The sequence below is a fragment of the Cupressus sempervirens genome, chromosome 8, assembly GCF_028749045.1.
Source record: "Cupressus sempervirens isolate cs-2001-9-10 chromosome 8, ASM2874904v1, whole genome shotgun sequence".
NCBI lineage: Eukaryota > Viridiplantae > Streptophyta > Pinopsida > Cupressales > Cupressaceae > Cupressus > Cupressus sempervirens.
The window spans coordinates 338,679,114-338,704,166 of record NC_143125.1 but is presented as its reverse complement, the minus strand read 5'-3'; the positions used below and the strand labels follow the sequence as shown (position 1 = coordinate 338,704,166).

Below are 25,053 nucleotides of genomic sequence, written 5' to 3'. Positions count from 1 at the left end.
ATATATATATATATATATATGAATGTGTAAAATAAAAATGAATTATTTTTCTATGCTATATTTTTGGAAAAAATTAAATTCATATAAAGCGAATTTAATTACTAATTTTTTTCGAACTTTTTGTCCTTCCCAAACTTCATCCGAATTTTATGGTTGTCGAATACGAACATGAACTCGAACCTTGTGACTTAGGTTATTACTAGAGGTTCGTTAAAGGATTCTCTTAGCTCAGTGCACCTTTAACGGATCTGACAAGGAAGGGGTCTTTCTACTCGAATGAAAATGTACAACTCACTTTTGATAAGATAAAGAGGCAATGAGCACTTGCCCCGTACTTGCATTACCTGATTTCACTCGACTGTTCATTCTATAGAGTGCGACACATCCGCAGAAGGCATTGGCACAGTACTGATGCAAGATAGACACCCCATAACTTATGAGATTAGGAAGCTTACGCAAACAGAATGCTTATATTCTATCTACGACAAAGAGATCTTGGCCATCGTATATGCACTAACCAAGTTTCGACAGTATCTGGTGGATGCCAATTTTGTCGTTCGTACGGATCACAATAGTTTGAGATATTTTCTGAAGCAACGAGACTTGAATGAGAGGCAACAAAAATGGGTAAGCAAGGTTCAGGGTTTTGATTTTGACATTGAATATGTGAAAGGGAAGAACAATGTGGTTGCAGATGCCTTGTCTAGGAAACCTGCCATCTGCTCACTAAACCAGATTTCAGCTGATTGAAAAGCACATTTGTTGGTAGAATATTCCAAAAAAATATTTTCTTGTGAGCTAATGGATGGCAACACCCAGAATGATTGGTACAAAGTGGTGGATGACATCATTTACTCTAAGAGTCGGATATTTTTAGTGCCAGAATCCAAATTGAAGCAGAAAATCTTGAAGGAGGTACACGACTCACCCTTGGCAGGACACCCAGGTTTCCTCAAAACTTACAAAAGTCTTAGGGAGAGGTTTTCATGGAAAGGACTTAAAGGAGATGTATTGCAGTATGTAAGAGAGTGTGCGGTCTGCCAACAGAACAAATCTGAACACACCCTATTTGTCGGGTTACTGTAACCTCTATCAATTCCAAACCATAATTGGGAAAGTATCTCGATGGATTTCATAATTGGACTTCCCAAGGTGAACGGAAAAGATTGTATCTTCGTGGTGGTTGACAGATTGACAAAGTACGCACATTTCTTCGCCATCCCCTCAAATTTTCAGGCTGCACAAGTTGTCGATCTGTTTTTGAAAGAAGTCCTTCGTCTGTACGGGTTATCCTGAAACATTGTCAATGATCAGGATGGGTGAATCATTAGTGTTTTCTGGACATAATTGTTTCGATTGGCAGGGACAAAATTGTCACTAAGTATTAGTTACCACCTTTAGGTAGATGATAAACGAAGATTGTGAACAAGTGGCTAGAAGGTTACCTTTGGAACTACATTTTGGCACAACAACGGGCGTGGGTCAAATGGGTACACCTAGGGGAATATTGTTACAATACCACGTACCACATATGTAGTGAAAGACCTTCCCTACTTGGCTATTTCTAGTTTCGATGGGATTCAACTCTCACCCTATTCCGTCGCTTGTAATACTTCGCTCGGATCTGGCAGATCGGAGTACCATCTTTTTGGAAAATCTTATTGAAAGGTTCTGTGTTGTAATCTCCATTGTTGATTCTATCTTATGAATTTGGGTCTGCGTTATTGTATGTTTGAGCACTTCCTCTCTACCCGTACACCATCCACTTCTTCCTACACGAAGTTCATCTTTCCATCTGACTACATTGCCTATTGTATGGCCAACGCGTCGGCTCCCTCATTTCATCACCGTACAACCATTTGGCTTTCACCTTCTTGCTACCGTGTAACCAATATTGATCACCACATTATACTGCTGCTCCGATACCATACTATACGACTAACAGTACGAAAACTTACTGGTCATCATATGTTGTACGTCACTTATAGCCCTCACACCGTACGGTCTCCTTGGTCACCGTACAACCAAAGTTGTTCAGCTCACATCACTCTCCCACCCTCACCATACAACAAACTTGTAGCCTTACACTGTACCGTATGACCTCCCATTTTGCCTGTACTTTGGTCAAGTCACCTAGTCGTACTGCCCTCCAAAACTTTGTACTGGTTCCATTTGACTGACATTGTGAAGGAGAAAGGATTGGTTGAAAGTAGTTGCAGGTACAGAACATTACACATAGTCATTGAACTTGGCTTTTTGTCTCCACAGTCTCGTACTCTTCCTAGGAGCTCCCACAAACTCCTATCTCTTAGTGTCTCTTGAACCTCGTGGTTCCTGTTGCCAACTGTAGAGGATGAAAAATCAACCTCTAAAATTCTAGATGCATTTCCTATTGCACCTATTACTCCAAGCTCTGTGAATCTTCACCACCTGTGCCTACACTTGTACTGGTAACTGTACTTGTGCTTTGTTGCCTTTGACTAGGCCTTGGAGCTTCTGCTGGCTGCTTACTTTAATCATGTGCTGGCAAATCTTTGGACCTTCTAAATGCTTCGTCCTCCATGAATTTTACATCACGCCTGGCATTAATTCTTTTGGTCCTAGGGATAAAAATCCTATATGCCTTTGAGGTTTCACTGTACCCAACAAAGTACCCCCTCTTTGCAATTTGATCTAACTAGGTACGTGTATCACCTGGAATATGACAATATGCCAAACTCGCAAATATTTTGAAATGGCTAAAATCAGGCTTCTTACCTATGAAAGCTTCATCTGGTGTCATCCTCCCTAGTACCTTGTGTGGAACCCTATTCTCAATGTAGATTGCTGTACTACACGCTTCTGCCCATGATACTCATATCCTCGGATAGACTTTGTTGACATCGGTCCACATACATTTGAATGTACTAGATCAAGAATTGTCATGTCCCCTTTCTAGCAACATAACTTCTACCGGGGATTTGCCTATCATTGACTCTCGTAGGCAAATGAGTTTGGAAAGAGAGTTATTCTGTTGACAGATGATTACATTCTTTCTCTCAGAAAGTTATTATCCAGTAAGTGGGGCCTACTTGTTTAATGTCGAATTGAGATTGTACTTTAACTTTATAAAGTTATTTATTTAATTTTATAAAGTTAATTAATAATAAAATACATTATAATAAGTTATTATAATAAGTTGTTCTGGAAGTTTCCAGCGACTTCTCAAAAATTGAATAAATAGAGGACAAGAGGCACCCATTTGCATAGGCTGTTTTGTGGACTCTACTTCTTCTTCAGTTGGAGCAATTTGTAGTCATTTGGTCTGCAAATTCTCAATTTATCTTTGGGAACGAAAACTCCCATTGATAAGCAATTTTGAGGGTGTGAGATATCACCCGAATTATTGCAAAACGGGAGGTGGCGTTACAGTCATCTCATCAGGGCTTAAATCTGCGGCCTAAGGCCAAGTAGGAGATTTCTTGACTTAGAAGAATAAATCGCCATCCTTCAAGTAATTGTAAGATGGGTGAAATTCGTAGTGGAAGCCAGAATATCGATTAGAACCAGACAAGAGTCTGATATGCATTTCAAATCAGAGGGGTGGAATTACAGTCCATAGACGGAATTACAAACAGATTTCTTCTACTAACAAATGAGTGCGGGCCAACTGATTTCCGGCATCTCATGATTATCGAAGTCGCAGGTCTGCGGGTTAATTTGAATGGGTCGAAGATCGGCGGGTGTTTAAATCATTCCTTGCAAAGGATTATAGGCGAGTTTCGGGCCAGACAGGAGATACTTTGCCACACGACTTAAGACTCAAGACGTTATAATGTGCAAGACGGCAGCCACGACCACAGTCGGGATCAATATCGACGGGTGATCGAGGGCATTTTTGCGGGTTTGGACATTTTCACAGCGGGTTACACATTATATAATACGTCTGTTAAAATTCTGCGGCAGGAACCAGACATTGCTTGATTCAATATCTACTGTCGACTCCATGCAAATTCGGCACTTATATCTGTCCAGGTTCAAAATGTTTATTATGTGTTTTTGCTAATGTAATGTCAGGATTATATATATTGATGAACGAAGAAAATATTGTAGACTGCTTATTACATGCATTTGCCGTGATTATTAAATTATTTTTCCATGTATAACAGAGTTAGAATTTAATCCCAATTTCATAGATTTGCTTATTTAGTCAAAGTATTTAACAAAATTCCCTAGTATAATATCAGATTTGATTCGTAAGGGTCACTACAAGAACACCTTCAGATCTGGTGTCACTCCTTGGAAAAGATGCTTTCGCAAACTCCCCCAACATGCATCCCTTACATACATCATCATGCTTTGTGCTCACCTTTGGAACACCTGTCACTGTCTCATGAAGCAATTTAAGCGCTCCATGATGAATATGGCCCATCCTCCTATGCCATAGCTCTCCAAGATCTCTAGGATTATAGTTTCTTGAGTGCCTTAGGAGTATCAAACTGCATCCTATAAAGGCGAGCACTCCTAACTCCAATAGTTATGGCTGATTTCCAATTCTTATGCTTAATCAAAACGTGTCCCTCTAAAGAGTACATTATACCCCCTATCCTGAAGAACAGATACAAAAATCAAATGTATACTAATCCTGGCACATGCAACACATCATGAATTGGAATTATCTTTCCATTCTCCCTCTGAAATTGAATAGTCTCTTTCCGAACTGGGTTGAGTTTGGACAAGTTTTCCATAGAAATCTAGATATTAGTGTTCTCCTCCTTATAACTGGAGAAGTACTCTCTAACTCTTGTCATATGAAATGACGCCCCACTATCTATATACCAAATAGTCTATGAGGTTGAGCTCCCCATACAAGCTATAAGTGCAAACTCATCTTCCATTCTACTGGAAAGTTCTGACATAGTGACCATACTTGTAACATCCAAAGTACTTGACCTTAGAAAGGTCCTTCTTCTTCTTCTTCTTCTTCTTCTTCTTCTTCTCACTTTGTGAATTTGATCCTTTGCTAGACCCCTTCTTTGCTTTCCCTTTCCCCGCTAGGGCAACGTTTTCCTATTCCACCTCACTTTTTTGACTCTTGTTGGCCCCATTGAGAAGACTTAGTCTAAACTCCTCCTGAGTGAAATTAGGCCATAGTTGATCCCAACTCTATAATGTATCTTGTCCACTGACAACTTGAACAAAGACACTCCATTGTTTAGAAAACCCATTTAGGGCTATTCTCACTAGCTCATCATCACTCGGACTATCTCCAACAACTAATAACTTGTCCTTGATTCTTGGTGAGGTAACTTGTAACGTCTTCTCCCTAGTTCATCCAGGTATTCTTTAGCTTCTCTCTGAGAATCATCTTTCTGTTGGTGGTAGCATTCTGGTACAGATTCAAAATGGCATCCCACATCTTCGCTGTATCTAGCTTTGAGATATGTGGAACAATATGATCCTTGCACCATCAAGGATAATCCTCCTCGCCTTGGCATCGTCCTTCTTATATGTTGAAAGCTGTGTTGCATCCGTTGGTACAGCTGCAACATTGGTAACATAATCCTTAATACCATTCTCTTTCAACAATAAAGAAATTCTGGCCTTCTAGACACCAAAATTCGAGGCACCATCCAATCTCTCCTAATCTCTCAAACCAGCTGAAGCCATCTTAAGGGATTAAAGCAACAACAATTCTGAAGAGATCAACCCTTAATTTCTTTCCTAGGGCAAAACTCTTCTACCCTCAACAATGCGTTGATACTATGTGAAAATTCCTATTGCAGCCACTGATTATTAATCTCCTATTGTAAATGATTATTAAACTACTGAAAACAAATTCACAACAAATTCACAACTTCACCAATAAAATACGGAAAGAAATTCACAACACAAAGAACACAATATTTTTGGACAAATCGTCCTTGGAAAAACCCCCAAGGGAAAACCAGTTCTGTAGGTGGAAAATATATTAACTTCAACAAATCAAGAGATACAAAATTCCTTGCCTCTCACTGGCAGAATTCCGACAACCTCCTAGTTTCTCTTGCTGATATTGCCCACTGCTATCCCCAATGCTATCACTGCGCCCTTGCTAACACTGCAAGACTGTTTGCTATCATTGCAAACTCATTTGCTAACATTGCAAATGCTTCTACAAATTCTTGTGTTCCTCTGTTCTGTTCACCAAATGCCTTCCTTGACCCCCGTTTTATACTACCTAACCAAGAGGTTTCTAATTGCTTCTTGATAACAACCTAAGCAATAGGTTACTAGAATTAATTAACAAATATTTGCTAATTAATCACATATGGATGAACTGCTGTCCAAGCTACCTAAAACTAACATTCATTCCTACTCATTTCCACACTTCCTTTACGACATCGACTAAAATTTGAATTTCATGGATAAAGTGCATACTATGCTGTTGTGCATACTATGAATTCCTACTCAGGAGAAAAATATGGTGCATACTATGCTGTTTTGTATTTTATCCTGGAAGACACTGAAATTGGATATGCAAATATGAAAATTATACAGGAAATTTAATATCCTTGCTAGTTGCTCTTTGCAAAGGTGTTTTATTCTTGATGCTTGTTGAGGTTCATTTTTGTCAGTTCTGCAAATATTTTCCTAACAGGACTGCCTAATATACTGCAGATATTTCTTTACATAAGAATAGCAGACATGTTCAGGGGTATCACTTATTGTTACAGCGATGGAATCTAGTTATGGTGCTTAAACGATGTACGATGTCAATTTTTGATTAAAATAGATACATTTCTACGATTTTCATGATTTATGCATACTGATTTTGTTTTATTCATAATTTTGTATTTTTTAATTGTACTTGAGAAGGACTTAGGGAGTTGTTTGTATGGCATATATAAACCACAATGTAAATGTTAGTTCCATATAAAAAAGAAATTCATCAACTAAATATTTGCTTTCCAGTTTCCACAAGTATTGCAATATTTCTACGCAAGTTCTGTTAAGTACACACATAATTTTTTTTTGTTAGTAATAAATCATCAGTTTTCAAATGACGTGCTATAACATTAGCTTGGAAGTCATACATCCTTTTTGTAATTAATATATGTTTGTGGCTTTCATTGGTGTAGCGCTTGCATGAGGAAAATGAGAAGCTTTTTGAGCGACTTACTGAGAGAAGTGGATCGGGAGGCTCACCAAAGGTTTCATTTTATCTTCCATATTTCGTTTTCATTAAAACAAATCTCAGTAGTGTGGAATATTTTTAAATATAATTACTGAATTTTTTTCCATTATTAAAATTTGCTTTTCCATTTGTTTGCATACATTTTTAGCTTCACTTTATTTTAAGCATTAAAAAATTGATTGTTTTACAAGACATACAACCTTTATATATTGTCATCATATTTTGTTTTGCACTTGATAGCCAATCAGTCTTGTCAAGGTTTGACAGTGCAATATCGTTTTATGCGTAACAGTTTAATAGAAAGTTATTTAATTTCTATGGGATTTGAAATTTGGTGATTCTTACTCATCAAGACCCATTGTATCTATTCTATAGAGAAGACTTTTGTCTCCACATGAACATGATTGTTACCTAGTGTATTTAGGGAGGTGCTATTTACAATTATGAGAATGCTTCACAAATTGGATCACTTTTTTTTTTTTTTTAATGGAATGGATACAATTCTGGGAAGTATAAATAGATTAGTATGTAAAGGATAAATTAAAATTAGTTATCTGTAAATATTCAACCATGTGCAAGTAGTTTATATTTGGTATACCTCTTGTATAATTGGGCAAGTAATATGCATTACACTGTAAGAACACATTTTAATCAATCTCTATGGCCTACCCCTTTTTTGGCAGACTGTTATACGATATGGACAAATATTTGATCTAGTACAGAAGAGCAAAATAATCTGAGAGTCAAGCACCATGGATTGGACTCTTGTTTAATTATAATATCAAATGGAGCAACTCCAAATGGAAAGATGGATGCACGATAAATTACTGATTTCAAGGCATCTATTTCTTTCTAATTTAATCCTGTGACTTCATTCCATAGCACTGCCTATGACCCTATTACACTCAGCTAGTTCGGTTCTTGTCCTGGTTTGGTGTTGGGATGTCTTGGGGTTTGCTGAGGTTTGCCTCAGGAACCTTGGGTTATCCTGCGATATACATGGGAGCATAGATATGTTGAAGATTGTAGCCGTGATAGAGATATTTCTCTCCGATTTTGCCGTATGTTGAAATAGAGATAATTTTGTGACAAGAGATGGAGAATATATATATATATATATATATATATATATATATATATATATATATATATATATGATAGTATTTGAAATAATATTATTTGGAGAGACGTGTCATGCAAAGTGTCATATGTTTGGAAACATGAAGAGTCTTGTATTTGGAAATTGAAGAGACCTTCAGTGTAATATGAAGAGTGTCATTTCAATTTATATACATAATTGCTTGGTGTAATGAATTAATGGGATGGAGAGGAAAGCTTTGTACTTGGATTTCTAATTATCAATAAAGAGATATTTTCTGGTGCTTGTGGGTTTTTCCCTTCAAGAGTAAACGTTTTCCCAGGATAATCTCCCATGTTGTGCTATTTTTATCCTACTTTTCTTATTGCTGTCTATCATTATTTTTCTAGGAAAAACATAACAACATAGAACACCCAGCAAAATCTTTGCGAGTCATGAAAGACTTGAGCTTTTTCAGCCCCGAGTTTTCTAGTTAAAATCTCACAGAAAATAATTGTTGAGTTTTTGGTGTTTTTTCACTAAAACTCAGCAAGTCTGTGGGAAAATCTCAGATACATAAAAAGAAGGTCCACATCCCCTCTATCACTGTTTTTTTCCGCATATCTAACAGATTATGCAGCTTACCATCCCTGCTCGTCAAACCCATTGGAGGTTACTCCTAAATGCTCACTATTTATTGGGATCTTTTGTCGTATTAGAAATTTTGATTACAAGGGGGCTCGTAGTGGAGACCAGAATTGAGAGCTTAGACAACTAATTTTATCATCACCATAATATCACTGATCACCTAAGTTATCGATTCGGATGCGGATTCCGAAGCGGATATGGGATGCGGGAGGAAATATATATATATATATATATATATATATATATATATATATATATATATATATATATATATATATATATATATATATGCAAAGAAATGCAAGAAATATACGAAAACAATTCATTTGATAGTATGACTATGATACTTCACCCTTTATCAAAATTCAAGATATTTCAAAATTCATATGATATATCAATATGTGCTTGTCCAACATTAGAGTTTAGTATTAGACAATAAGTTCAAATAGGTCATGTTCAAGATTCCAACAAATTAAAACTTAGTTAATGATTGAAGATTCAGTCAACTAATATGAATCAGAGTCTAAATCATAAGGATTCGCATGAAAATCCACATTCTCATCATCTCCAACTGCTGAAAGATCATTTGAACCAAACATGGTTCCACTTATGCTAGATGCATGATGTGCCACACTATCATCATCACCATCTCCGACTCTAGTAAGATCATGAAGTGTTGCATCCAAATCCGCACACTCAGGGGCTACATCCAAAAAATTTGTCGCCCCTTTCTTGTAATGATCATTCTTACATGACAAAAGACACAAGTTGGTGTGGACAAAGACCAAGTCCTCAGCGTTCTTGGAGCCCAACTGATTGTGCTTCATTGAATGGATAAAGGAGTATGTACTCCAATTCCTCCCAGCAACAGAAAAACTAACGACCTACATAGTTGTCACAAAATATATAGATGAAAAGCAAATTAATTTTAAAGAATGTGTGAAACACTAAATTCTAGAATGCAAGTGTAATCCTAAAAGTTAAAAACAAAACAAAATTAAAAATTGACTTGTGATAGGACCTTGATTGGAAGAGGTTGAAGATGCTTGAAAGGTTGACCATACATGTACCACCATGTGATAGCTCCATTCTATTTTGGTCATTTAGTGCAAATGGAGAATGCTTTAGCTCCGAGGAAAACAGCCCAAAATTTTCCCTCACTTTTTCATGCATTTCTTCCAGTGGGAAGAGTCTTGTCAGAGCTTTGTGGAACCCCTCAACAACCTCCTCATCCGCAAATGGTGCAACACTACTCGACATATCAAATACCTCCTCACTATAGTACCTAGGAGGTGCATTGGGGTAGTCATCTTATTCCGGCCATGGTGGATGATTGCTTCCACTTGATTGCATAAGGTTTCACTTTTGTAGGGTCACTCTCATGTGCTTGCATATAATGTTTTACCTTCTCAACCATGGTGTCTATGCCATCATACACATCCCCCAAGCAAGGTGTATCTGTATTTGAAAAGTGGAGCATAGTCATGATGGGCCCGGTGAAATCAAATACATATGCCACACAAGCTTACCAACTCGCATTCAAGACCAAATCCCTTTGTGTTCTTTCTGAATTTATGGCCTTCCAAATGCCCCATTGATTACCAATGACCATTTGGCTCAATGCATCTTTTACCTTGAGGAGTCATCTCATAACAATTGTATGAGATGCAAAACGGGTCTCAACAACCTAAGCTAGTTGACAATATGTCAATTGACAATCAAATTACAAATGCTAATTTTTAACTAAATTACAAATCCACGAAACTTAGTAATTTGAAAAAATTAATTTACCTTCAGCAACTCCAATTTGGACTATGATCTAAAAATGGATTGTGACATGTGGTTTGTCACAAACATTTGTATCTCCTCCCTCTCTTGGTATATTTTCTTCATCCAATCTATTTGAGTGCCAATCTTCTACGTGATCAAGTTAAGGGACTGAACAGTGCATAGGGTCCAAAAAAATGGTCATACCGACTCTCAACCAAAGCACTCGCACCTTTGCACTTTTTGGTATCGTTTGTTAGCACCTGTACCACATTCTCACCATCCACCATCTCAATGGCCTCAATGAAAATTCTAGAAATGAATTCGGAATCCTTCAATTGCCCCTCATAATCAACAAGCTTCAAAAACATTGCCCCTTTGGGGGAAACTACAATCGCATTAATCAGTGGTCAGTTTCTTGTATCCTTCCAAACATCTGACAAAATAGTTAGAACTGGAGTTTTCCAAGATTTTTTGATTGGTTGATGGTCTTTCTCTATATGTGTCTTCTCTTGTTGCAATAGAGTTGTACGCACCTTTTCATACCCTGGGCTTGTGTAGTCAACCAAAGATTCTTTGATTGCTGCCACCATTTTCTTCCAATATGGTGATCTCACCAAGTTGAAACGAAGACCATTTGCATAGAGACAACGTGCAATAGCTTCATCAACATAGTCTCTTGCCTCTATTTTAAATGCAGTGTGCAATGGGCCTCTTTTGCGGGTTGAAATTCCCACTTCTTCCTTGCCCTCTCTTGACATAGGTACTTGCAAGAATGGGTGTTGAGAGGATACACTTGGTTCAGTGGGTGCATGCATCTTGCTCTTTGAGGATGGACCTTCATAGTAGCTTTTTTTGGTTCTCGTAAAAATGAAAGTATTTCTACACTAGTCATCCTGGTATTGTTTTTGCCTTTGCGCATTTCAAATCCTTTGCCAATAGGGCCCATAAAATGAAGCTTCACCCAAGAATATGAGCTATTGAAAGGTTTACCTTCATTGCTTTGACAATAATTACACTTCCAATAGTATGAGCCACCTCCTTTGCAACCCGTGATATCCTTGTTGTATGTCTCCACAAAGGAGAACCTATATTAGTTTTGAAATTATCAGTCCCTTGCCCTCCTTGGCCGCCCACTGAACTTTGACTAACACTACCACTGACATCTATTTTTGCTTGGTTTTTTTCAACCTATTCTATAAGAAAATAAATAAATTTTAATTAGGTCCTAACAACTATGAACATCACAAGTGAAAAGAAGTGAATAAAAAACTACTAAAATAGATACCCAAACTTGCTTCTTTAAATCTTAAAAAAGAAATTGAAAAAAAACTTCAAAAATTTCTTCAATAACTTGAAAAAATTCATCAAAAACTCAAAAGAATTCATTAAAATACTCAAGAATGGGATTGATCATTTACCTTGAATGATTTAAAATCCTTTGAGAAAGCTATCTCTCGCCCTTAGATTGATCCTTTTTGAAACTGTTGAACTTGGCTTCACAATGGCAATGCAAACTAGAGACCAAATGAGAAGTGGCTGTAGGTGCAAAAAAAGATTTAAAATGAGTTGTGAATGCTTCAAAATTCACCTTTAGGGTTGTTTTAGTGTTTCATAGCAAAACATAACCCAAAAAAATCAATATAAGCACATGCAAATTCGGCAACTTAAGTTTTTATTTGGGTTTTTTTTAATGTTTTTGGCCATTGGGCGCGTGGGTGCTCTGGATACGTGAGGAAACCCTATGGAAGCTGGTTGGAATCTAGGCACATGCTTTTGGATGGACGTGGAAGCCAAAGACTGGCTTCCTAATGCATCCAAAAGCCATCTCTGGTTTCCACATGCATCCAAAAGCTTGTGGCTGGCTTCCGACAAGCTTCCACAAGGCTTCGTCATGAATCCCACATCTGTCTGCATCTGATTCAGAATCTAGGCATGACCAAGACGAATCGGTAACTTAGCTGATCACAAATGAAATATCGTACTATCAGTGTGAAAGATTAAAATGCAAGAACTAGAACTTTAGAAACTGTTTCAATGTTTTCACTAGATCCAAGAAAAAGGAAAATGTAAAATATTGTAATATGCAATTTATGAAATATGATGAATCACGATGATGTTAAAAGCATAGTTACGGGACTTTGCGAGTCTGAGCAGGACTTTGCGAGTCCGAACCCGAGTCCACATTTTCGAGGCAAATGGCCTCTGGACTCAGACTGGGCAGAGTTAGCATGGACTCGCCGAGTCCAAGGACTCTCTTGACTCCCAAAGTCTTGAGCTCTGGACTCTCTTTGGCAGCATGACTCATAGAGTACAAAAAATAATAAAAGAAAGGGTAAAGTGAATTGTTTGTGCTTTGTATAACATCTATTTTACCTAAAAAGGTCATCCATCTTTTGCTAATGCTTGTGATATACAGAAAAGAGTTAGAGAAGAGTATTGGGCTTTTGATAGAGAAATTAGCAAATCGGTTGGCTTGCCCATTTCGATTGCTGATTGTTTGTGCAACTTTGTAGCTTGCACTTAAGTATTGAGAGGAGCTAAAGGAAGCATTAGAGGAGGCTTCTACAAACTTAGTTGCATTTCCATTGCTTGTGCAAAAATTGAATTATCTTGTCTTTGTAGTTTGTTCACTACAACCTTCGCCTTCTCCATAGGCAGATCTAGGGCACCGATATATCACCAATTGTATTAGAGATTGTTGATCCATATACAGAGTGGAAGACAAAGATTGTTGATCCTATCTTGAGTGATGAAGACGTGGAGTGGGTTGATTAGGTGGATTGGGAGGCAGAGGTAGTAGCGATGGCAGTAGAGGAGGCTACCATATAAGGAGACCGAGTGCAGGACCTTGAGGCTAGGAGTGATTTATCCGGGTTTGATGATGAAGATTATGTGGGTGTGGATGAGGATGAGGATGCCCCTGAGGTTCAACCTCGAACACAGGGAGAGAGGATGGCTCTAGAGTCTTCCATCACTTATCTTAGTTGTATTCGTAGGAGGGCATAGGCTACTATGAGCCTTAGTCTTCTACACTCTAGCTGATATTTTGATATTTGTTTTGAACTTTTGATTCCATGGATTTCATATATTGTTGACATTTGACAGTGACACTATGTTTAAGTTTATATTATGTTATTCAGTTTTTTTCCTTCAAAAATTCGCTTTTGTACTTTTGTGATCTATGCAAAATTGTGTATGAGTGTTAAGTAGCTTCTATTTATTTCAATTATTGTGTATTTGATGTTAATTGACTAAATGATGCATGAAAAAATCTTTAAATCCTTAAAACTCTTTGAATTTCATGGATTTTTCGGTTTTCCGAGTCCTTGCCGAGTCCAAGCCAAGTCCGAGTTCAAGCTCAATTTTGACTTTCCGAGTCAGAGGCGAGTCTGAGTCCCATAACATTGGTTAAAAGACAATCATCATAAATTCATAATCATTGCCTGCTGTCTCTTATTATCAGAAATCCACGAGGATGCAATTTTATACTTAATTTGCAATCAAATCAATCAAATTTAATAGAAAAGGCTTTTGAACTCATTTATGGAGTTACTATACATAGTCATTAAATTTTGAAAAAAGACATGTCTAATGAAATTTAAGAAATCTGTTAAGTTGGTAAATTTTTTACAAGTTTTTGCTGAGTTGTATTTTTTGGGCTTGCTAATTTTTTGCTGAGTCTGAGGTTTCCAGCTATGCTTGGGTGGAAGTTGGTGCCCATTGAAAACAACAATCTTAAAACATCAAAATTCATTTTAACAACAAAAAGGTATTTCACACCCTAATATTACTCTAAAGTATGTCCACCACATAAGTTGAAAGTCGATACAGAAAATAGAAACATCAGATCATGCCTCAAATCATGCCATTAATTACGAATAAAATTCACAATCAGTAGCTGTAAATTGGTTCAGAAAATGGAGGTGCCTCATCCTCAAAATGCTGATTTTTCAAGAATTTTTGTCCTTTGGAAAGTACATAGCACAATGGCTTGCATCCTTGGGAGTATAATTTGAAATTCTAATCTGAAAATGTCATGAATGGACACTAAACTTTGTACTAGCCTCACTTAGAGACAAGTAGAGACTAACAGCAGCATGTCGGATCAGAAATGGAGATAAGTAGAAAGAATCCAAAAGCATTTAATCATCAGCAGTCTCAAATTTAAAACAATGGTTCCCTATGAGACTCTATTGGCGGAAACATGCATCTTCCCTTTGGAGGGCTCAACAATGATTCGGTTATTATGCTATTTATAGAAAGCCCAAAGTATGGAAAATCATCGTTCGCCTAAGCTGACCGTGGAAGAGAGGTTGGACAGAAGAAAGAACATGGGGATGAATTGATGGAAAAATGGAATATTAGTATGCATGAATGTCCGAATAACAATGCTGGAATAAAAATGTTCGCAAAGGAAAAATTCAGGAGTTGCATATGGTCAAACAAAATTGGCGCAAAAAAGACTATTATATCAAAGATTTAACACAAATGGGCCCATGAGGAGAAAGCATACATATGAGCAAATTTCAAATGGAGAGCTAAAATGCTCAAGGCGCAACTTAGGACAAACTCTCATCATTTGAGATGTGAAATGGGTAGATGGATGATACACAAGGAAGAATAGGAGGAGAAAATATGTCTTTTTTTCAATACGGCAGTGGTGGAGACCAAGCGACACATTCTCATGGAATGCCTAGCATACAATGACATCCGCTCCAGCTATCGGGATATTCTAGAAGCAGGCAATTTAGGTACTCTTTTTGAGGAAACACAATTGGACAGGACAGCAAATTTAGTGGTCAATATTCATTGTTGAAGGGTATACTTAAGAGGCAGCTCCAAAAGGCCTAATGTTCTTATCTTGTGGGGGTGCTTGTCTTTTGTCTTGTGGGTCCCATATGCTGCTTTGGCCTTGTGGACGTTATTAAAATCATTTATTCATTAAATAAGCATCAGAAATTAGGCACTGTAAATTCCAATTTTAAATTTAATTTTTGCTTTCCCTTGGGACCTAGAATCAATAAAAGAAAGCAAATATTACAATGGCCAGGTACTGTCATTTAGATGACTGCTCAGAATTGTTCATATTTGAGGAGGGATATGACATTATCGTTGAGAATAGACAATGTGTAGTCTAGAGTTCTAGTGCTACAATTTCTCTGCCTGGCAAACACAGACCCACAATCCCTTTTATTGCAGGCATGACACAAATAAGAAAAAACAGATCTGGTATTCCTTTACTTCAAGTGCAATATTTTGTTGAACAAAGTACAAACCCTCAACATACACAAGCAGCCGCCAGACAAACTGTATGCATGAGCAGCCCATAAAAGTAAATAATTTGATAGTACAATCACATTTTTAGAATCTGTGGTCGGGTTTTAACCTAGGGCTGGGCAAGGAATCCTAATTTCCTTGTAAGGGGACTTCTTTGAATAACTTGGGGTTGAGTACTCATTTGTCTTTTGAATTTGTATGTACTCGCAGAGTTTTTTAGCTATGCTACTAATTAGTTTTTCCAAATTTTATGTTTAGGATATAGCTTACTATCTTACTACTTTTTAAAGAGAATACTACAAATTCAAGCAGCTGTCAGACAAATTGTATGCACGAGCAACCCATAAATGTAAATTTTTTGATAGTACAATCACATTTTTAGAATCTGTGGTCGGGTTTTAATCTAGGGCTTGGCAAGGAATGCTAATTTCCTTGTAAGGGGATTTCTTCAAATAACTTGGGGTTGAGTACTCATTTTTCTTTTGAATTTGTATGTATTCGCAGACTTTTTTAACTATGCTACTAATTAGTTTTTCCAAATTTTATGTTTAGGATATATAGCTTACCATCTTAGTACTTGTTAAAGAGAATACTACTGGTGACCCATGCAGAGAAGCAATGCTAGAAAAACATTAAATAATATTTGTGATTGTGTATAGGCACATCACTATAAGAAACTGCTAAATGGCATTTCAAGCCAATAGGTATTGTTATAAACCATTGGCTATAAAATCACATAAAGGGGCCCAATTTATATTTATGTATGACCCCTCGTAGGGTGCAGTCCAAGGTCTCATTTGGGAAGTAAAACATGCAAAGTATGCAATGCATACCCAACAAAGTTCACTCTTATTTTATTTGGAATTACTAACTTGATTCAGAGGCAAGATTAAGGATGGCAATTGCTTTTTGTGCCTTCCTCCCATATCTTATGTACCTTTTCTTACTGACTGATTGTAATTAGAAAGCTAAGTCCATGTTTCCTCTATTTTTAACTTTTTCTATTAGCTAAGAGGTATATCATATTGAATGCATTTATTAGATTTAATCTTCTATGGAATCTTTCTTCCAGCTTGTCTCTTCAATGATCACTGTTCTATTTGCAAGTTGAAAGTTGGATCTTAATTTTCAGATTTAATCTTCAATTTAAGTTCTGTTGTTAGTATGTAATGTTTTCCTTTGTGAAAATCTTATTTTATTGTAGGTTGCATCTTATGTGAATTGATATATACTTTGGGTTTTTTTTAAATTAATGTGCTTTTTTCGTTTATGCATGATTTAGGTCGCTAGCAGAGTTTCAAGAGGATTTGATAATCTCCAGTTAGACAGCTCAGTCCGGTATTTTATTATGATTTTTTTTATAATGTATTTACTTTTCATTTCTGTTTCAATGACTTCTTTTAATATTCATGAATATAATGTCGTGTCTTTTAACAGGAATGACAGTTTTCATTCAAAATCTCCAGATCAAGGATCATTGAGCACTGCCGGGACTTTATCTCTTGTGAAATCAGGCTCTCAGAAGATGAAGACAACCCCTGCTGGAGAGTACTTGACTGCTGCTCTCATGGATTTCAATCCTGACCAGTATGAAAGTTTGGCAACTGTTGCTGATGGGGCAAATAAACTTTTGATGCTGGTGGGTAATTGAAGGAGGAGATCTTATTAAATTTTTGCAAATTGGATTGACTAATAATGTAATATTTTACTTAATTGTGTGAAACCCTAGTATCTATTTTGAAACTGCACATGCTAAGATAAAGGAAAAGTACAACAACTGTGTAAGAGTCACGGTTCTTGAACAGGTAAGGAGATCCGATTGTTCAGAAAGCTGAGGCTGTTGATGTGTTTAACTCTGTAATTATTTAGCTGAGACAGAAAGCCTGCAGAAAATCTCAATCGCAAATGCATCCAGAAAAGGAGAAGTGTATAGGGTGTGGAGGTGCACAGTGGCATTGACATTCATGCAAAGTATGCACAAACTCTAAACAGGCAGACAAGCAAGCTACCTAAAGTTATGGCTATAAAATATGGCTTTATTGACTAATTCTGAAGTTTAATAAAATCTTGGCTGATGGTCAAAGTTGAACTTGACAGAAACACAAGCTTTTAGTGATCTTGAGAAGACCTTTGACATCTATTGTTGCTGTTGGTCTTCAGGGAGTGTCCAGTAGAAAAAAAGGAGAATGTTTCACCAGCACTAAATGAAAGAGCTGCAGGGCAGGAAGGATCTTATTGAGGATCAAACTATATTAATTTAACTATAAATTGCCAGATTTGACTCATGTTTGAGTATGCCCATATGCAATTTTTTTGGGATTTAGATACATTTTGGGTAGGTCAGTATACAATAATACAAAAATCATAACTATGTACATCTTTTAGTCTAGAAGCAAGAATTCAACTATAGACATACTCTAGACTAGAAACAATAAACATTCTCTAGACTAGAAACAAGAAACATACTCTAGGCTACAAACAAGAATTAATATAAATATTGTTGTTAGTCATTCAAAATTTGTCATATTGTATCAAGTTGTATACCACATGTCACTTGTTTGTTGGCACAAGTCAAATTCTCAGCAGAAATCTTGTTTTTGATTAAGGGGATAAAAAAAGATTTGAAGGCACCCAAAACCTTACAAGTGGATTTTGCCAGGAGACAAAACTTACCTAACAAACACTGCCAACAGATATTACAAAGGCAAACAGCAGCCCAAAATCCCAACAACAACAGAACAAAAGGATAAAAACACAATAAAATTGTCTGCAAAAAGAACAAGACAAAGCCACCTAACAACTTAACTCATAAAACTATAACAATGGGTTTTGAAAAGTCTTCCATTGTTGTCGGGTAATTACAAATTGTTAATACTTGTTAGTTAGTTGAAGGGGAAGGTAGTTGGGATGGTCGGGACACTTGTTATGCATTTGCATCTCAGAGACAAAAAAATATATGATATGAGAGTGGTTGTTGGCATTGTTGTATTTTCTATTGTAGACATTATAAGCAATTGATGAGTTAATAAAGAAGCTTGTGAGTTCTCTAAAACATTGTGTTCTATGTTCTCTTGTTACATGACTAGTTATTCTCATATGCATTCATTGAGCCCCTACAGGGCAAACAGTTGGCATTGTTGCCTATATGGATTTGGGAGTGAGAGAGAATAGTACATGGCAAAGGGAGAATAATGGGCCAACCAATAAGTGAGGGTAATAGCAGTGAAGATATGTTTCAAGAGTTATTCCAAGGTGAGAGGGCATTAACGTTAGACTACGTATCCATATTGCAAGTGTCAATTGAGGCCCACATTCCAAGAGAAGCGGCATAGGAAGATGTTCCTGAGAGCATGGTGTGGAGTTCCCTCAAAGTAAGTCCTGCGGTTGACTAGTTGATGGGATGTCTTCCACGTCTCTTGTGCACAACCTTTCTTGGCCCTACAAAACTCGCATGAAGAAATCAACAGGGAGAACGTACACCAACAAATCCTCCAGAGGTATAAGAAAATAAACAAAGGGAGTTGGAGGAGCATGATGAAACTAGGAGGCAACACATCTTGAACCCTTGGGAGAAAAATAATTAATGCCAAACCTTCTAAGAAAAGACAAAAATCACAAGGAGCAAGTAGACAACTGCAAGGCCATGTAGAGGGCCTTGAGATTAGAACAAGTAGAGTGTAGGCAAAGGCTAAGAAGACTTGTCGAGGGATGCCCAAAAGCAAGGTTGCTCGAGGGGAATCAAGGGGGTGTTGGGGTAAGTGAATTAGCGGAAGGTGAACAATACATGCACGGTACAAAAGAAGGATACCGCATAGAAGTAAATGACAACAAACTAATTGGAGAAACTAGAAAGCGGTTAAGAAATCTAATGCTTACACCATATATGGTGGTGAGAGAAGCTCGAAAGGAAGCAAAGGAGACCGAGGACAGGGACGTAGAGGATACCGACGTAGCCAAGAGTGTCAAAGGGACATAGGGGCACAACAGTCAGGACATCCCGTCTAGTTCTAATACGTCCAATTTGAGAACTCAAGCAACACCATTGACAAACAAAATCATAGAAATGCCATAGAAACATAAGTTACCTAAATTCACAAGGGCCAAGAAAGAGGATCTTGTAGAACACTGCAAAATGTGTAAAACAATTTGGTTGGTCAATTGGGTGATCGATCATGACAAATGTGCTTGGTAGTTTACAACAACTTTGCATAGAGTAGCCATAGATTGGCACTTTGACATTGATAAAACAAAAGTAAGTGTGTGGTAGGACTTGAAAAAATAAATTCATGGTGAGTTCCAATTGTTTTGGGATGACAACAAAATTGTGGCCGAGATTTGTATTATGAAGCAAGGAAAGAATGAGACGCTCAGAGTGCACCGTCAACAACTAAAAGAATAGCTAGGGAAAATGGATAACCATCTAGTAGACGACTTGAAGAAAGGGTGTTTGTAGAAGGATTGAAACCCCTTGCAAGGAGGAAAATGAAAACTATTCCTTCCACATTGTACAATTGAGCCATGGACCTTGAAGAAAAATAATAGGTCATTGGGTGATAACGACTCCTCAGAGGAAAGCAATGATGAATAGGAGTCCAACAAGAAGGTACAAGCCCTTCAGAAATATATGCATAGGATGATGGAGTTCAATGCAATGAAGGGAAGTACTAGTAAGAATGACAAGGGGGAGTTATGGTGCACAGATTGAAACGAGGGTCATGCAAAGGGTGCATGCCTAAAGAAGGCAATATGCGACATTTCTCAACTCGTGGGACATTCCACTTAGGAATGCCCATATAATAGAAATAAAAGGTGTCGACAAGTCCTTTTCACATAAGAGTGCCTATCCACATTCAAACCATCAAGCATCTCCCAGTAGACAAACACCAACACATCATTTGGTGGATACTGGAACAACCATCGTGGAGGGTGAAGTAACAACAATAAAAATAATAATGACTTAAGCTAGATATAATATAATGCAAAGGGCAGGCCAATGATTCAATGTCGCACTTGTAATCATTGGGGACACTTTGCTTAGGATTGCATGAAAGTGGAAACCCCACATCATTTGTGTAGATATTGCAGTTCGGGTGAGCACGAGGATGCCAATTTTCCGAAGCCTGGAGTTAATAGACAGAACATTGTGAAGACATGTTCAGATAAAGGAGTATTGGCAAATCACTCGGGCCCGAGCCAAGAAGGCGATGTACCTTGACGCGTGTACAAAGAAACAAAGTAAGGGAAGCTAAGGCGGACATTGAAAGAGAAATGATGGCACACAAAAGGGAGACTGAAGAGACAACAAGCACTTCATCTTGAACAAAAGTAGAACAAAATGTTCTGAGGCAAGTGCTATAGATGAAGGTACAAGTAAGGATCAAAGACCTCGCAACCATGCCATAGTTAGGAATGACCTTGTTAAGCATTGCACTGGTACCAAGTCATACAACAAAAGTGCATAGTTGTTCTTGTTAGCCCTTCAACGGATCTAATGTTACTAACAGTAAATAGTGGACGACACCTTGCAGTTGTGGAGATGGGCATCCTTGGGACTATTCTTAGATATGATAGTAGATGGAGGATCATGGGTAAATATGTTGCTAGAAGAAACATGGAAAACCTTGGGAAACTGATGTTGTGGCCACCAACATTTAACCTTGTGAGTGTTGATCGACACGACATTAAGTCGATCGAGACATTGGTGGTTCAACGAGTAACAATTGGTACTCAACCCTTCATCCTCGACTTTGTTATAACCCCCTTAAAGCAGAGAAGATATGATGCCATCTTGGGGGGAGCATGGCTTGTTATGGAAAAAGTGAACCACAATTGGAAGTGGACTTTATTGTCAGTGGAGAGAAGAGGAAGGAAATGTCATCAACCCCAAAACCCAGATGGTGAGCGTGGAACTTGCATCTTCCTTGGTGTCTGAGTCAAATGGTGAAATGAGTGGAATAGACGAAGGAAAGCACTGGATGGATGCGATTGAAGAGAGCGTATCAAAATTCAAGGGGTGCTCAAAAGATAACATAGATTCCATGTATGTACTTTCTCATTGGAAAATGAAAGACTATGAGCTATTCTAGTGCAACATGGTGTAGGCAAAAGAGGAGTGAGAAGGTTTGTTTTTGCCGAAGTACGTGGAATACAAGGAAGGGGAGGCCCAAGTGAATGAGACTCCGATGTACAAGTTTGACATGGAGAGACCAATACAATATGAAGAGCACTCATTACAAATCGCAAGCCTTAGTTATGAGGCAAACCTGAGAAACATACTAGTAGGGGATGCTTGGAATCCAGTGTTGAAGATAGCAACACTTAAAATCTTTATGGAGTAAAGGGATGTCTTTGTGTGGATGTGCAAGGACTTGAAGGGAGTGCCTCTAGAGTTGTCTATAGATTAGATTCCATTGGTGCCTGGTGGTGGTGTTCAAATTCATTGGTTGGAAATCCTTTGAGCTTGCCTACTCAATGTTGGGATCTTCCAATTCAATTTGGCCAATTGATAGGAATGATCTTAAGAGATCCAATTCCCTTGCACTTTAGGCTTTGTAGGACCTAGACGGGTGCACCTATGCCTCAACCATGATCTTGGTTGGAGGCTTTTTATAGCATATAATATAAAGAGAACTTGGTGGTTCTTCTTGAGTTGGCAAGGAATTCTCAAGCAAAACCACAGTAAGTCTGATTGCTTTGTAAACTGAGCTCAAAATTTGAATGAATGCTTCACAAATGAAATAGTGCTTTGATTGCAAAATAAATATGAAATGGAATTTCTCTGGAAATGCTTGATTATCTTAAATCCAATTTAGGCCAGTGCCTTTATCTCTTACTAATTTTTGATTGATTCAATCAAATGATTCTACATGCAACCTTATAGACAATTTTAAAAAGGTGCTACTGAAACCAAGACCATCACTTCAAGGGTGTCTGTATGAATGCTTCACAAATGAAATAGTGCTTTGATTGCAAAATAATTATGAAATGGAATTTCTTTGGAAATGCTAGATTATCTTATATCCAATTTAGGCCAGTGCCTTTATCTCTTACTAACTTCTGATTGATTCAATCAAATGATTCTACATAAAACGTTATAGACAATTTTAAAAAGGTACTACTGAAACCAAGACCATCACTTCAAGGGTGTCTATATTAATTGTAATCAGTCTTACTAAATTTAACCCTAACTTTGAGAGACCATTAAGATAGAGAGAAGTTTGAGAACCACTATTTGTAATTGATACTTAAATTGCAACTAAATTTGAAATCACAATCACATAAGACTTGCATGATTCATAAGAAATCAAGTAACACTAAATCTTTATATTGAACTTGCACTTCCAGTAGACAAAACCAAAGTATTTTGTAAGATGTTCTTTTTGAAGACTCCAATAGTTATTTTTCTATTGCCTTCTTTCTCATATTCATAGAAGAGGATCCAGTTTTGGAATGAAAGGGCACACCCCTTCATCCAAAAGATACAATTGTTCCTGATACCTAATCCAATAAAATATTGTATTTGAAATGTTTATTTCTTTATCTACAAATATGTTTCATGCTCCGAAATTTCAAATCACTTTGATTAATAGATCATTTGTACTTGTGCTTCTCTTTGCTGGCTAAACCTTCATAATTTATCATTTAATAGATAGTCCTAGAAAATGATCACCTGATGCATGCATCAATATTGGGATTTGGAAATGTGGGAACATTCTTGAACACAAGATTTGGATATGATTGAATAGAGAAAATTTGCTTCCTGACTTGGAACTCTTAATATTTGTACCATCCCCTTTTTCCTGGTCTTAGTTAACAAGTAGCATAACATCCTAATACATAGACTACTTCACATTCATGAGAAGACGATTATAACAGCTCTGCTCATGCGAAGGAGATTAATGGTTGCAATCAGTTTAACTGAAATATCATAACAAACAATTGAAGGCATCATCAATAAATCTAAATAGTGGATTTAAGTTTTCCATACCCTAAATTTCGAAACCAGAATCCGCCAAGGGCAACAACTGTAAAACCCAAGTTAGTCCACATGTACCATTTAGGCCACAAATAGTTATACCACTGTATTGTAATGACCAATGCCATTCAGGCATCAAATACCATTGTATCATAATGACCAATACCATTTAGGGCATCAAATACCATGTATCAACCCTTTCCTTTCCTATTGCTAATTATGGCAATAACATATAATTAAAAGATATGTTCATATTCATTATTCACATAAATGAAGGAGAATTATAACAACCATCAAGTAAGCCTATCTCATGTATACAAGTACATTTCATGTTCAATTGGTAAATCAACATATTCAATTGTTTTCATAATAGATTAAAGAGGAATTGATTTCTAAGCATTGAAGGGAATAACTAATTCAACGATACTAATCAATCTAACATATGTTCAACTTGAAAATTTCAAATTCATTAAAGTAAAATACCTATTGCCAACAGATGTTTGAATGCATAACTTATCTTTGTCTTGTGCATGTCTTGGCGTCTGGTGGAGAGAAGAAACATTGTCAAGGGCTTTACCTCCCAACTACAGAGCCTTGAATATCCCCACATAATCTCAATTGAGAAAGGCCCTCCCTACCTGGAACTAGGCTTGGGACACCGTTGACCAATCACTGAGCACCCTAGTGCCAGAGTAACAAACCATGGCTAGACTTGACAACAAGAATCCTTACAAGGATTTCCATGAAATATCATTTTATTGTATTAGATTGTTTTAACTCATTACACTTTTCTTTGATTGCAGAATTCTTCCTGCTCTCTCCCTTCATCTCGAACCTGCTGGTCATCACGGATGATTGTTTGGGAGGTTCATTACATGATAACTCTTTAAATATGAATGCTTATACATTTGCCATCTTCATGCCAATTTTGGTCTATGGCATCAGAAGGAGATTTTGATTGCATTTTGCTGATGTTGAATCATATGGAGTAGTTTCCATCTCAGAGATATATTAATTATATCCCTGCATGGCATGTACTCAAACATAACATATGTAAATGATATTCAAAGTTTTTCATAGGTAGAGCATATCAGAAATCAATAAATTGCTATGAGAATTAGCACAACAGACTCTGTACTTTCAATCAAA

General features: G+C 37.1%; 1 protein-coding gene across 1 annotated transcript in view; it reads left to right on the top strand.

The window, feature by feature from the left end:
• LOC149542729 (kinesin-like protein KIN-14B) overlaps nt 1–25,053 on the top strand; it is a 219,735-nt gene that overhangs the window by 123,091 nt on the left and 71,591 nt on the right. The window contains exons 14-16 of the mRNA XM_089797609.1: nt 7,101–7,172; nt 17,212–17,267; nt 17,367–17,568. Coding sequence (XP_089653735.1) covers nt 7,101–7,172; nt 17,212–17,267; nt 17,367–17,568 — 330 coding nt within the window. The remainder of the gene's footprint in view (nt 1–7,100; nt 7,173–17,211; nt 17,268–17,366; nt 17,569–25,053) is intronic.